The following is a 16,169-nucleotide window of genomic DNA, read 5'->3' as shown; positions in this document are numbered from 1 at the left end:
ATTCATAATCCTAAATATGCATACAGCTAATAACAGAGCTTCAAAATACATAAAACAAACACTGATAGATATTTGAAGATATCAATACCTTTCTCTCAGTAATTGATAGAGCATGTTGACAAAAATTAATAATTTGTCATCAAAAGAATCATATCAAGCCATGAATTAAAATCTAGAATTAAATATCCACTAAAATTGTTTTTTAAAATACTGATTCATTATACAGAGATGAGAACTTTTATAAATATATATAATAGATCAATATTTTAAAAGAAAGAACAGAAAATTGAATGAGTATTTAACTTTAAACACTTGGAATAGTATTTCATGAAGGCAAATCCAAATGTCCATTAAACATATGAAAAAATACTCAACCAAACAGAACCTTTAGAAAAGAAAAATATTTGGAATTAAACATTCAATGTAATGATTTCACTGCAGATGTCTGTGAGATAAAGAGATAATTCATAAGATAGATTTGGAAGACAGATGTGAAAAAATTATCCAGAATGTGGAACAGAGAAACAAGGAGACAAACTATTTGAGACAATGGCAAGCTATGGTTCAATAGGAACTTTCAGACATTGCTGCTGAGTACAGCCACTTTGGAAAACACATGGACATTGTTTAGTCAAGTTGAATATGTGCATTATAGATATATAATTGGCATTAATGGATGCCATTAATTATACCATTAATGGCATAATTGGCATAATGGATGCATGTACATTATATATATATAATTGGCATTGTATATAATATATATAATGTACATACATCCATCATATATATATGTATATACACACACACACAGACACACAATGCCAATTCTCTTTCACATGTACATTTAGGACTTATGTACAAAAATGTACATAACAGTATATTTATAATAGATCTAAACTATAAACAAACCAAATGTCCATTACCAGTAGACTAGGTAAATAAATTGTAATATATTCATACAATGGGATAGTACAACAATGAAAATAACTGAAATAGTGATATGTGTAACAACATAGTTGGATCTTACAATGTTCAATAAAAAAGAAAGTCCAAATATGTATGTATACACATACACACACACACATATAATTCAAAACAGATTAAATAAACTATTTTATTAAGGGATACATATATGGGTTTTAAAACTATAAAGAAAAGCAAGAAAAGAATTATCACAAATATCAAAGTAGTAGTTCTCTCTATTGAAGAAAGAAAAGGATGTAACTAGAGAAAGACATATAAGGTTAGAAAGTGTTCAAAGAACAACAAAACGACATTACCTTAGAAACAGCAGTTAAACTTCTAAAAAAAATAATAGGACAAATGCATGAAACTGCATTTACAAAAATGTTCACAGAACTATTCATAATAGCAAAAACATTAATAAATGGTTGGGAAAATTTATGATTCAAGGGAATTCTATAATGAAGTAAATCTGTATTTATTGATATGAAATCTATATTTTAAAATAAAAGAGGCTTTTAAGAAGTTTGTACGTATCCTCATTTTTGAAAAATAAAAAATACATGAGAACTGAAAAGAATAAGACTATACACCAAAATACTAACAGAAGCTATCTCTGGGTGATGAAATTGTCATTAATCTTTATACTTACTGATGTTTCTAGAACTTTTGAAAATGAGCATATACTGGGTTCTCATTTAAAGTATACTTTTTTTTGAAGCACCAAAAAATTATTAACATTTAAAAACCAAATTTGCACAGAATTCACAGAATTCAAAACTCCCACCAAAGTTTCTTTTGGGGGAGTTTCATGCAAGTAGCATAGTTCAGGAATTTGGCCAATAGCCCAAGGTGTGACATACACTACTCACAGCTTTATGCAGGGCAGTTGCCCACTTCATTAGCCACTTGACTTTGCACTGTTCAAGAATACTGAGATTCCACTCTGAATTTTTGTTTCCTGGTTTTTGGTTTTTTCCTTTAAGTGATTTCCCTTTAAATGATTATTATGACTGGAAAGCAGAGACATGTCCAGATAAAGAAAAAGATAAAGACTCTCACTGAGTATCTCCCTGGCATCAAATAATAAACAGTAAATATTAAATGTTCCCAAGATTAAAGAAAGTGCTAAATTTGGAACATTGCTGGGTATAGCATAAACTTAGAATGCAAGAAATGTCAACTGGTTAAGAATATATTTTGTAGCTGTAATAAATGTCATTTGTTTCTGGGGGGTTAATTTCATTTATAAATGTTTGGTATAAGTGCTTTTCCCTCACAGTTTATTTCCTTATGTAATATGGTATAAAAGTTCAACTGATTTTTTCTATTGATTCTTAGGGTGTAGTCAGTTTTATTTACATGCGTTTAATTTTGATTTGAGCATTTTTAACTATCTACCACTTTTTAAGAATCACGTTATTAGTAAATGGATAGGTGCAACCAGATTTAAAAATTTAAAATTCTTTGAAATACACATCTCCCAACATTAGAATTGTTTTTGCTTTGGTTTGATATTGTTTTCCTGATCCTCTGTCCTCTGATAATACCAAAGTTTTATGCAGTAATACTTCCTTTCTCTTTCCCTGTAGCCGTAATTTTATCTGAAACTATTTTATTATTTAAAAAAAAAGTGAAGGTGGTAGAGTTTATTTAAGTGCTGTAACTATTTTGATTTTGTTTTTATTTTAGCACAGTACTTAAATTGTTATTTTTCTCCCACCTGGCTAAATCATTTTTTTAAACAAATCCCTAAATTGAACAGTAGCTTTCCTTTTATACTGCCTATACTTGTAAGGCTGGATTTGCCCAGAATTTGCTCACAGGCTTGACTGCTAAAATGTACTATAATAACCTCTTTGTCTTTCCCATTCCAGTTGAAATCACCTTCCTGATTCTTGTTAAGATGCTGTTTCAAAGTGTTTTCCAACAAACTGGGATCTCTTCCAAGTACTTCCTTTGACAAAATTACACTAACTGGTCCGTGGATTGTTCCATCAGCCTCAGTAACACCATTATTAGTCTGTTGCTCATCTAAAGTAACTGTTGATGATGCTGAATAAACATTTCCTAAATGGTCCATTATAGGAAGCAAATATAATTCTGGTTGAAGAGCCTAAATATAGAAAAATTTAAAATTAGTTGATAATTAAAAAATAGTATAAACTTAAAAATTAGCATATGTTTAAAATGTCACATTACATACATATGGAGGAGCAAATGATTTGAGTTTCAGTTCTGATTCTTGCTTTTCTTTCACCTAGAAATAAATAAGAAGAAATTAAAGCTTTTGCAACATTTTTCAAATTTTACCTCCACTTTTTTTCTTTTTTTGCAGAAGGCACATATTTGTGGCATATAAATAAAAATTTAAAAGCTAGTATCTATGGCTAGATTCCACAAAATGTAGAACATAATCCTACTTTTATTCACTGAACCAAACAGAAATTCATTATGGTTATCACTTGGATGGACTCACTATGAGCCAAGCACTATTCTAAGTGCCTTATATATATTAGCTCAGTAAATCCGTAAAATGTCATATCCAAAGCTTACAGAAAAGTGGACTGAGGCAAAGAAAAGCTAAGTATTATAAGTATTATTATAGCCAAGATTATGTAACTAGAAACTACCAAGTTGAGATTCAAAACCAGGTAATCTGACTCCAGGGTGTATATATACCCTAGTAAACTTCTTACATAGTCAAACCACAGAATTTATTTGTTACTTATTTATTTAACAAATATTGAGGTCATACTATGTTTCAGGCAGTGTGCTACTTGGTAGGGATACAGTGGTAAATAAGGCAAAGTCCCTGCTCTCATGGAGCTTATCCTCTACCTGCAGGAACAGATATTAAATACATAAAAATGATTTAGGATTGTGATATATGTTTTACATAAATAAAACAGTGATGTAATAGAGAATCACTTGAAGAAAGAATATCTAAAAACTAGGTAGTGAGGAAAGGCCTTTTTGAAAAGAGAATACTTGAGCTGAGGCTTGAATTATGAAAATCAGCAGCCAGCTATCTGAAAATCAGTGGGAAATGATTTCCAGGCAAGCTTAAGGACTAAAAATCAGAAATGAGTTTGCCGTATTTGAGGACCAAAGAAAGATTTTTGTAGCTGAAGTATAAAACTAAGAAGAAGATGGTAGTAGGTGAAATATAAGCAGCAGCTTATTCCTTAGGCCCTTCTTATCTCTTTCCTGGACTACTGTAAAAGCCTTCTAGCTGGAATCCCTGCCTCTAGTCTGTTCCTACTTTAAGCCATCTTTCTCAGAGAGGCCTAATTAATTTTACTGAAGGTTTTATCTAATCATGTCACCCTTTTGCTCAAAACCTCCATGTCTTCGGAAAAAAATCCAAACTCTTAATCTAGCATTCAAGACCTTCAACAAACTGTAACTTGTTCCCCATTATTCCCTTTCATGTAGTCAATGTTCCATTAAAAAAATTAACTACTTATTTTTTATTGGTTGCCTGCTTTTCTACTCTTGTGTTCATTCCATTTTCTCTGCTCAGATTTTCCCACACTTCATCTTTGCAATATCAAACATTTATCTTTCAAGATGGAAACTGAATATCACTTCTTCCTTAAAGTTTTCTACCTTCCCTCTTCCCCTGCTAGAATTAATCTTTTTCTTCTGAATACATAAAATATATTTTATTTATTTTCTATATTTTCTCTTCACCATTACACTGAACATTCTTTAAAGACAGGATCTGTATCCAATTCTTTTTTCTAGTTTTGAATATATAAAAACATAAATAAACATTTGTTGAAAATAATAAAATATTAGAAGGATTTGAGAAATTGACCTAAATTATTTTTAAGGTCTCTTCCAATTTGAGATTCTGTGATTGATATTTTATTTTATTTTATTTTTTTGATTGATATTTTATAAATTTATACATCATGAAAAAAACCAAAAGATTATGAGTGCTGTTCATTTTCTTCCTTGTTTAAGGAAAACTTAGTGATTAGTAAATTAATATTCTGGCATACTAAATGGAACCCTAACAATAAACCCTTTTGCTCATTTAGTTACTGATCCCAAGAATCCCACATAGCAAATTATAGTAAGTACTTTGAAGGAAAATTCTTATTTCTTCCATTATCATTCATTATTTAATTTGTTCAGTAAACATTTAAACACCTCTAAGTGCAAAACACCTTGTTAGGCCCTATTTATAAATATAATGGTGAATAAAGTCCCTGCCCACAAGGAACTATTAATAATATCTCATGATAGAGTTAAATATTAAACAAATAATCACATAAATAGACAAATAATAATGACAATATATTAACTAGAGTGAAATAAGAATATACTGCATTTTAAAGAGTTTAAATACAGAAAATCTTGATTAAAGAAATAAACCTTGTACAGATATGAGAAACCAGAAACTTTGAGATCTGATGGCTTGTTAGATAGGGAATTTCAGCTAGGAATACTCTCCACTTCAAATATTATGCCACTAAATCACAGAAACTACAAATAGGAAAGTTCAATAGATAACAGCTGACACTAAAAATATTATAAAAAGAAAAATATATTGGGGCCATATCATTTTCACACCAAATGAGGCTAGTTGTGGCCCTACAAGTAATGAGAACCCCATTTTTCTCCAGAACAAAATAACTTGGGTAAAACACTTTTAAAAACTGACACTTAAATTTAAAAATGTATTACTTACATGATCACATTTTAAATGTCTTTTCTTCACAAGGAAATTCACTTGCAAAAAACCCATCATTTTATGCTTGACAGACATGCCAATGAGATCCATCTTTCTTGATCTGTGTGCACTTAGTGATATTTCCATTTCCTTACGATTGAGATTACATATCTCATAGTGTTTTAAGAAGCTGAGTTAATAAATTTTTAAGGAACATAATTTGATAAGGAATGCTTTTCCTTAATAAGAAAAAAATAAGAAAACTTACCACAGCTAAATTATTTCCAATGCATTTCAGAAATAAAAATTTTTCTGCAACAGCATCTTCACCAAGGAACTCACCAAGACGCTCCCTCAGGGCTTGTAAAGTAAGTTGAGGAGATACTCTGAAATATAATAAAAATTGCCTCACAATGTAGAAAACTAAATAGATTTTGGATATATCCTCGATTTAGTAACTTTAGTCAGCTCAAACATAAATATTGGTTTTATGTCAGATATAGTTTAATATTAATATATTATGGTTCTACATTGCCTGGTACTTTGTAGGTCTTTTATAAATATCTTTTAAAATAAATGTTTACAAGTCTACATTTTAAAATTATGCATATGAACACCATTTATAAATGTTCTTTTTGTACTGAAAAAGAAAATGATCATCTTTGCTAATTTATCTCCAAATTTTATTGTTAAAACTTTATTATGGAATTTATATAATTTTATACATATATTAAAGGATAATTTAGCCACAGATATTTATTTTGGATGTTTGGCAGGAGTAGCTAGTACTTAACATTTTTTAAAATAATCAAATGTCAGATTCCACATTTTTGCTTATTAGGAATACTTCATTCTTCAATGTCTAAAATTTAAAGACACCATTTATGCTACTGTTCTGAGTTCTTGTTTTTCTAGGATCTTATGGGAAATATTAGATATATAGAAAGATCATTCATTCATTCAATCAACAAATATTTATTGAGCACCTACTACATAATCAAACATTGTTCCAAGGGATAGGAATATGGCAATCAATAAAACAGACAAAAAAATCTTTGCTCTCATAGACTTTATAATCTAGTAGTAGGAGAGAAAAATTAACAAAGTAAATAAGTAAATTCATAAGACACTGCTAAGTACTACACAGAAAAATAAAACAGAGAAGGGAGAAGGGACTGTAGCTGTGATTTAAAATACAGTGATAGAATATATTTACATAGAAAGTGGTATTTGAGTAAAGACCTAAAGGAAATGAGGTTAGGGCAGATAACACATTCTAGACAAAAGGAACAACAAATACAAGGGCCCTAAGGTAGGGTCCTGTCTGACATGTTCCAGAACAGAAAGGAGGCTGATATGGCTGAATAAAGTGATGAAGAAGATTAGAAAGAAAAGTGTGGTCAAGAGAGATAACAACAGGCAGTCAGATATGTGTCCTGTTTCTGTGAATGTAAAAATATAAATATATATACAGATAAATGTACATAATAAACATATACTTATGTTCTTTATATTTTTAAACAGTTGAGAGAAAAGTGCATTGCAGATATATTGCTTTAACTATTATTCACAGCTCCTTCAACAGGTTTTTATTTCAGATAACTTCTCTCATAATACTTTTTGTGTATAAACATAATATACAAGTTATACAATTTTCTGGATGACAGTATTATGACCAAGTGATCTGTTCCTACAGCACTGTTTGATTTGTTACATAGTACTACTTATTGATAGTATTCATTACGTTAGGAAATGGATCCATCACATGGACAAAATATTTTTCATTTATAATTTTTAAATTTCCAGAAAGCATTTTTCTGCAGAAAAAAAGATTCCTTTTCAGGCATATTGTTACACGATCACAAAATACTTGCCTTATAAATCCAGCTGAAATGAATTTGTTAACAACTTCCATAGAAATGGTATTTAATTTATAGTTCCATGATCCTTCAGGGACATAAAAAACATGAAGTTCCACCAACTGAATAAATTGAGAAAAACAGCAGTTAAAATATTTTAAACTGAAAAAAAAATCAATTGATAACCTATAGAATTTTAATAAACAGGTGAAGTAGACACAGAAAACATATATATACTTCTGAACAAAAAACAAAATGAAGAACTAAAAATTCATTCTTAAATTGGCTACTTAGCACTTTGAGCACATTTTACCTTGGAAACAATATAGATGTGCTATAGATGTGGCTCCTAGATTATCTCAACAACTTTGGCATATAGTGTTCCTTCTGTGGCCCCAGTAAGAATACAAGAGTGCCAAAACCAGTTTTCTTATCACCAACTTTTCCCTCACCCTACTCAGTTCCATTGGGGTGACCTTGTAGAATCTTTATCCTTTGTATATTGTCTCTCTGCTACAATTCTGATGATTGCTAGCTCTCAGTACCTGTAAAAGGGTTAATACTGTGGTTTGAGGAACATATCGGTTCCCCAGAATTCTAGGAGAAACCTATTCCTAACTAGTGATAGGAAAAGGAATGGTTGTTCTCACACATGTCTATAAAGCTTGTCTGTGCTTATATATAACTATTTACTTTTCTATTAATGTTTTGTTATATCCTTGATTAGAATCCTATTTAGAAGAATATTTAGATTACTACAACAGAAACAAAACTATAGCAAATATAGCCCTATCTCTTTAGTCTAATGAAGTTTTGATATTTATTGCATATTAAAAGCCAAAGCATTTAAATGATTATACTCTAACTGAAATATCAAATATCTGAGAAACCTTTAAAAGTTTGAATATGATATACTATTATTAATTTCTATAGGATATAAAAGGTTTGTTTTTTAAAGAACTCTCAGTTCTTAAACTGAAGGCTTTACATTGTTTTATAAACCAAGAAATTACCCCTATACTTTTTTTTTTTTAATTATTTCTTTTATTTTGGCATATTATGGGGGTATAGATTTTAAGGTTTCAATAAATGCCCATTTCCCCCCCTCCCCCCAAAAGTCTGAGTCTCCATCATGACCATCCCCCAGATGGTGCACATCTCATTCACTATGTATGTATATACCCGCCCCCCTCCCCTACCCCTATACTTTTGATGATGAAATATTAAGCAACAATTTAAAATGTTTGTATAGATATGATAGTGAAATTTGCTATATGCTACATTTTGAACACCAGAGTATTTAAAAAATTATTCCCTAGCATACTATTACATATTTGTAAAACCTTAGGAAGTATGAATATGACTTTATTTACAAATATATTAATATTTTATAGGTGAAAAATATTTATTGAACAAAATATTTATATACAAGTTTCTAAAAAGAAATACATTTTTTTCTTTTTTTTTTTTTTTTGAGACAGAGTCTTGGTTTGTTGTCCAGGCTAGAGTGAGTGCCGTGGAGTCAGCCTAGCTCACAGCAACCTCAAATTCCTGGGCTCGAGCGATCCTTCTGCCTCAGCCTCCCGAGTAGCTGGGACTACAGGCATGCGCCACCATGCCCGGCTAATTTTTTTATATATATATCAGTTGGCCAATTAATTTCTTTCTATTTATAGTAGAGATGGGGTCTCGCTCTTGCTCAGGCTGGTTTTGAACTCCTGACCTTGAGCAATCCGCCCGCCTTGGCCTCCCAAGAGCTAGGATTACAGGCGTGAGCCACCGCCGCGCCCGGCTGAAGAAATACATTTTTAATAGTTAATTTTTTCTAGAACAAAGTAGTTGAAAAAATAGTGAAAAATTTAAAAGTATATATATGTTAAAGCTTACAACATTATTTTAAGGCTAAATATTCTATTTACACCAAAACACTAATTTATTATAATCTTGCTTTCGTGACTCAAATGGAAGCAAATCATTAATATTTTCATTAAAACCATTAGCCATTTTAAAAATACATTAAAAGATGTGTTTGTATATGTGTGTGTGTGTGTGTATATATATGTGTATATATATATTTTCTTTTCTTTTGCCTAAGGCTTCAAAATGGCTAGGGATGACACTGTTGGATTCTGTCTCTATTTAAAATGTTGATATAGTCATCATGCATTTTTTTTGCATTAATTTTAATTAAAAAAAAATGTTTGGTGCCCCCTTAAATTTTGCATCCACATCAAGTACCTCATTTACCTCAGACTAGTCCTGGTTCTGTAAGGGATATAAACCATACACAAAGAATATAAAACACTAGTAGGTTATATAGTATATTAGAAAGTGGTAATTACTAGTAAAACGAAACAGAGCAGGGTAAGAAAGACTGGCAAGGCAATGCGATGGAGAAAATTTCAGTTTTAAATAGAACAGTCAGGGTAGGTCTCATGGAAGAGGTGAGATCTGAGTAAAGACTTCAGAGAAAAAAGGAATTAGCCAAGTGAAGACCCAGAGAGAAAGATAACCAGGAAGAGCTAAAGCAAAGGACTTAAGGTGAGAGCATGCCAGTAGGATTGAAGCAGAGAGTCTGGGAGAGATAGGAGTAGGAGATAAGTTCAGAAAAATAAGGAGATAGAGGGGAACAAATTAAGTAGGGCCTTCTGTGCCATTTTCACCTTTTAAAATGGAAGCCAATGCAGGGTTTTAATAGAAGCATGACAAAATATGACTTCTATTTTATATTTTTATTTAATATGAAAAATTTCAAACATATATATGCAAATTAAACATATACTCCTCTCTCTCTCTCCCTGTCTTTCAATACAACATTCAAAGTAATCAGACATCATGACAATATATCCCTAAATACTTTGGCATCCATCTTCTAAAAATAAGGACTTCTCTAACATAATCACAATATTATTTTCACATGTAAGAAAATTAAAATTCCTTATTCTTTAAATTTTCCAATCCATATTTAAATTTTCCCAATTGTCCTCACAACCTTTTTCAATCTAGAATTCAATCCAATATCACCCTGCATGTGGTTGTTATGTCTTTTAGAAACCTTAATCTGGATGGAACTGGAGACCATTCTCTTAAGTATCACAATGAAAAAACAAACACCATACATACTATTAAACTGGAACTAACCAATCAGCACTCATGTGCACAGATAGAAATAAAACTCAACAGAACTCATGCAGATGGAAGGGGGAGGAGGGCATGGGTGAAATTATACCTAATAGGTATAACGCACACTATCTGGGTGATGGGCACAATTATAAATTTAACTCAAGGAGTACAAAAGCAATCCATGTGACCAAAACATTTGTACCCCCATAATCTTCTGAAATTAAAAAAAAAAAACCACCTTAATCTTGAAGAATTTCCCAAACCTGTGGGGTGTTTTTCGTGTGTGTTTGTTTTTAAATATTCACTGCATTGACGTTTTAAAGCGATTGGGCTAGTTATCTTATGGAATGTCCTACATTCTGAATTTACCTCATTATCTCTAAGGTATCATTTAACTTGTTTTTCCAACCTATCTCTTATAAACAGTTAATTGTACAGCCTTCAAAGGACACAGGTTAACCATGGGGGGCAAGAATATTTTATAAATGGTGCTCTGTATTTCATATTGTATTATATCAGGACATGCATAATACTTTAATTTTAAATCTTTCTAAATTTTAGTATTTGGGTTAAAGGGATAATAACCAGGACAGACTGTAAGAATCAAGAAAAGAGAAGCTGTTATGAAGCTATTGAAATAATTACAGTGTGAGATGATGGTAGCTCAGACCAATGTATTATCAGTAGTCAGACTTTGTATATATTTTGAAGTTAGAGTCAATCCATTGGAAGTGGAGTTTGAGAGGAAAGAGTCAAGTATGCAAGAAGAATCAAGTATGATTTCAAGGCATTTGGCCTCAGATACTCAAAGGATAGATTTGATATCACCTGAGAAGGGGGAAGTCATGGGTAGTTCAGGTATTTGGGAGGGGGAAAAGATCCAGTTTCAGATATGTTAAGTTAAAGATGTCTATTGGCCATCCAAGTGGATATGTCAATTAGTCAGCTGAATATATGTATATATGAATCTAGAGCTTAGGAAAGAGGACTGGGATGAGGATGATATAAATTTGGAAATCCTTGGCATAAAGTTGGTATTATATTTAAATTTATTAGACTGGGTAAGATCACCAAGGAGTGAATATAGATAGATAACAAACAGGTGAACCCCAAGATAATCCAATATTAAAAGGTCAAGATGACCCTGCAAAGATTGAGAATTAATAATAAGGGAGGTAGAAGGGAAACCAAGATAATGTGTATACTAGAAGCCAATAAAGGAATTATGTCAAAGAAGAGAGAGTGATTAATGGTGTCAACTGTTGTGCACACATAGATCAAGTATGCCTAGGATAAGAATTAAACAATAGATTTAGTAATAAAGAGGTGAATTTAACAGTAAACAAGTTGTTTACAAGAAAGAGAATTTAACAGTTTTGGTGGAATAGTGGAGGGGAAAGCTTGATTGAATTAGTTTAACAGAAAATGGGGAGAAGGTTTTAGGGGTCTGAAATAGTATGAAATACTTGTCTAGAAGAGAAGAAGAGTGAATGAAAAGAGTGGCAGATAGTAAGATTTACTATCAGCAAAAGATTCATGGTCATGAATTTAAAGTGAAAATAATCCTTATGCTGGTATTTTTCTCCAGCCATGTTTAGCTATTCAGGGGTAGGTATAGAATAGGTGGAGAAAAGGATTAACCATGTTTGTTGTTTTGCCAAGGAGCATAATGAAATGAGACAGGGGCAAGGAGTCAAAAGTACTTGCAAGGGACTGATAAATACTGCCCTGGGGAACTTAAGCTAGATACTGAGGGCACCATCAGTTGAGGAATAGTAAAAAAAAAAAAAAAAAAAAAAAAAGGTGTTATATCAATGCATTGGAGGACCCAATACAATTGGAGTAGCAGAGGAAGTGGGCTACAGACATAAGAAGTTTAATGAGACAATGGGATACATGAAGTGGGGACCATGGTGCAGTCAGTATCTAATGCTTCATATAATTCATATTTTTGCTTTTTAAAAACTTCTCAAAACAATAAGCAAGTTTTTCTTATATTTTAGTATAAAAAGATTTTCTTACCTCTGAAGACGAAGGTCGACTTGGATTGAGTGACATATTCGCTAATGTCTGAATAGGATAATTATCAGTTGGAATTTTGGGGTTTTTTAAATCTTTCTTCATTTAAGTAGTATTAAATAAAGGTTATAATAGATTTTTGGCTTATTTAATATAGCATTCCACTCATTTCTGGTCTCTGATTTGTTCAAGAAATGAAAAGAAAACACAAAAACTTTAAAATAGAGTCAAAATGAAAATTTAGAAATGTTATACAATCTTTTTATTATTCTAACTCAGAAAGACATGCAATTAGTAAATAGGGCTGGCGGGCTGTTAATTGCAATGAAATGAGCATACTTCCTACACAACTAAGTAAACTGATAAGTTACATTATAATGGACTTCTGATTGAAATATATTTTTCTATTCTAAACAATTCCTTTTTTCTTGGTGAAAAATTAAGGTTAAATATATAGCATTTTACACAAAACAGAAACATACTTTTGGAAATAGACTGAGTTTATACAAATGGCTGTAGAATGATGAAACCGTTTTACCATATGTATTTCTTCCTGGGCCTGGACGCCTCAATAAGTGTGAACAATCACTCCATATGAAAATGCCAGCCTTTAAATATATCATGCTTCATTTCTGTATTTATTTCCTGGATTTTCCTCAGAGGATTTATGGCAGTTTACAAGAATACATGATAGAATTAAAGATATAAATTATATAATAAAAATTGAAAAATAAGGTAGCTGAATTATTACTTTAAAAAGGAATCATCAAAGTAGTACAATCCTTAAGAATATACTAATCATACCAACACCAGAGCAGAGGCTTTTTCTAGATTTCAAAACATTGCTCCCCCTTGGTTTATGTTAAAAAATTAATTTAGATCCAACAAAACTTAAAATACCTCTTATCTGGTACAGATTATAGCTCTATGAAATCCTAATTATTAAATACTAATTATTTTAATCATAGCAAAATTAAAAGATTATTTCCTGGGATATCTTCTAAATCAAATTAGTTTCATATAAATACATCCTACATAAATTTCTTACAGTAATTTTGTTACAGTCCAGCAAGCTAAGAATCTTACAATATAAATAAAATTTAAAATGTGATTGTCATTTTGATGAAGTCAAACATGATTTTAAATACATTAATACTTCAGGAAAACATTTAGATAGTTCAATTTCTATATCTAACCAAAGGCTTTTTCTGACAATGTACTAATATTAGTCTCTATTATGAACCTAAACAAAGTGTATGACTCAGATACATATATGGTCACTTCCTTATTAGATAAGAATTAGTGATAATAATCTACAATTATAGAACATGGGCATTCATTAATTAACTGGTATGCAAATGAGGTTATACTTTTAAAATTTCTGTAGATCCATAAAATTTGATATTTTAATTTGGAATACTTTTTTTTGAGACAAGGTCTTGCTTTGTTGATTAGGCTAGACTGCAGTAGCGTCATCACGTCATCATAGCTCACTGCAATCTCAAACTTCTGGGCTGATCCAAACTGATCTAAACTCCAACTGATCCTCTTGCCTCAGCCTTCCAATTAGCTGAGACTACTGACCCACCACCATGCCTGGCTAATATTTTCTATTTTTTTGTATAGATGGGATCTTGCTATGTTGCTCAGGCTGGCCTCGAACTCCTGGCCTGAAACAATCTTCCCAACTAGGCCTCCCAAAGTGCTAGGATTATAGGTGTGAGCTACCACGCCTAGCCCCAGAACAAATTTTTAATTAAGCAAACTCAAGACAGGTCAATCAAAACCTTTAGTGTTGTCCTAAGGTAAACTGCCCTGCTATACAGGTTGAGTATCTCTAATACAAAAATCCTAAATATGAAATGCTCCAAAATCTGAAATTTTTTGAACCTTGACATGACACACAAAGGAAATGCTTACTAGAACATTTTAGACTTTGGATTAGGGATGTTCAACTGGTAAGTACATAATGCAAATATTGTGAAATCTGAAAAAATCTGTAATCTAAAACATTTCTGGTCCCAAGCATTTCAGATAAGGGACATTCAACCTGTACTATTCCTTCTAAAGTACATTTCTGGTCCCAAGCATTTCAGATAAGGGATATTTAACCTGTACTATTCCTTCTAAAGTAACAGCAAAGAACCCACGTTTTGTATTATAAAAACTCCCTTTGTCATTTCTGATGGGATCAGTGTTGGAGACTGAATCCTGGGCTGGCCAGAAATAAATGAAATGGCCTAATGTAAAAAGATGAGCCCTTGGGAATTAGAGTTGGGATAAGAGCTCAAGGAAAAAGTATTAGGAGACATTGAAGCAAAAAGAATACATAGTCAACAAGGCACCAAAGGTGAGGTAGTTTAAAAGACTGGTGGGGAAAAAGGCAAAACAATATTTAATGAGATTTCTTTCATATTTTTTACACTCATAATTGTTATTTCACTCTCAAAAAACAATTCTAGGAAGCTTTATTATTTCATTTTGAAATGAGTAAACAAAAGGTTCAGTGAAGATCAGGTGGCTTGCCCAAGGATATTACAGGAAGTGGTAGAGCCAGACTTCAAACCTGGTTTCTAACTCCAGTCATTATATCCATTGTATAAATTAAGTGGAATGCTAAACTTACACTGTACATTTTTGCGAACTGATATAAACTGTTGAGTAAATAAGTTAGGTTTTGTTGACCCAAAGCAAATTATATACAATTTTTCTCATAATATAAAACATCTTAAGTATACTAATGATGAAATTATTCATGTTTATAAAAAATATGAGTGCATTCTGAGATGGACTACCCCAACAGAAACAGGAAACATTGTCTTAAGTGCTGTGACATACTACACACGTTTACAGGGTGAGACGCAGTGGCTGAGCCTACTTTCTTTGGTTAGATTCTACTATCTCTACTGAAAACTCCTTTGGGGATCAATTTCAAGCGAGAGGTAATAAATTACAACTGAAACAAAAGAGCAAACTATTCGGAAACACAAAGTTTTATTTTAGAAAGTACAATAAGCGTTAATTCTCCAAATAAAATGGATAACAGATGCGACAGGGGTAAATCTTCAGCCAGCTCCTTGGCTTCAGAGGAGACAGGTGTAAATCTTCAGCCAGCTCCTTGGCTTCTCTACAGCCTTTTCCAGAAAACCGATTCAAGAAGTGGGAGGCGACAAAGTCAAACTTTGAGAAGATCCTCTTTTCTTCAGCGAACCAGCGCCCCTGCTCGGGTCCAGCCGGCCCGCTCGGCGCCCCTCGGTCGGTTACAGCCACCTCCGCGCCCTCTCTCCGCCTCGGGGTCTGGCCGTGGAAGCGGACCGAAGGTGCGGCCGGCCAAACTCGGGCCACGCAGAGACACGACCGTGCCGGGGCGGGGAGCGGGTGACTCACGCCGGGTACAACTAGCTCCTACGCCTCAGCTGGGCTCGCCCCTTCCCCTTCCTCAAGCCCTGCCACAGACTCCGCGAGGAAAACTGGGCCCTCCTCGCCACCAGCCTTTCAGAAACTCCCTCTGACTTCCC

General features: G+C 32.4%; 1 protein-coding gene across 3 annotated transcripts in view; it reads right to left on the bottom strand.

Annotated features, from left to right (window-relative positions):
• Window positions 1-16,169, bottom strand: part of SPATA1 (spermatogenesis associated 1) — a 41,430-nt gene that overhangs the window by 25,111 nt on the left and 150 nt on the right. For all 3 annotated transcript variants that reach the window (XR_012916188.1, XR_012916193.1, XM_020282705.2), the window contains exons 2-6: window positions 12,655-12,829; window positions 7,525-7,631; window positions 5,919-6,036; window positions 3,173-3,226; window positions 2,854-3,082 (exon numbers count right to left, since the gene is read on the bottom strand). Coding sequence is in view for 1 of the 3 variants with exons in the window: in XM_020282705.2 (XP_020138294.1) it covers window positions 2,854-3,082; window positions 3,173-3,226; window positions 5,919-6,036; window positions 7,525-7,631; window positions 12,655-12,756 (610 nt within the window). In the remaining 2 variants the exon portion in view is untranslated. The remainder of the gene's footprint in view (window positions 1-2,853; window positions 3,083-3,172; window positions 3,227-5,918; window positions 6,037-7,524; window positions 7,632-12,654; window positions 12,830-16,169) is intronic.

Source organism: Microcebus murinus, chromosome 2 (genome assembly GCF_040939455.1).
Source record: "Microcebus murinus isolate Inina chromosome 2, M.murinus_Inina_mat1.0, whole genome shotgun sequence".
Lineage (NCBI taxonomy): Eukaryota > Metazoa > Chordata > Mammalia > Primates > Cheirogaleidae > Microcebus > Microcebus murinus.
This window is presented reverse-complemented; position numbering and strand designations above follow the sequence as displayed.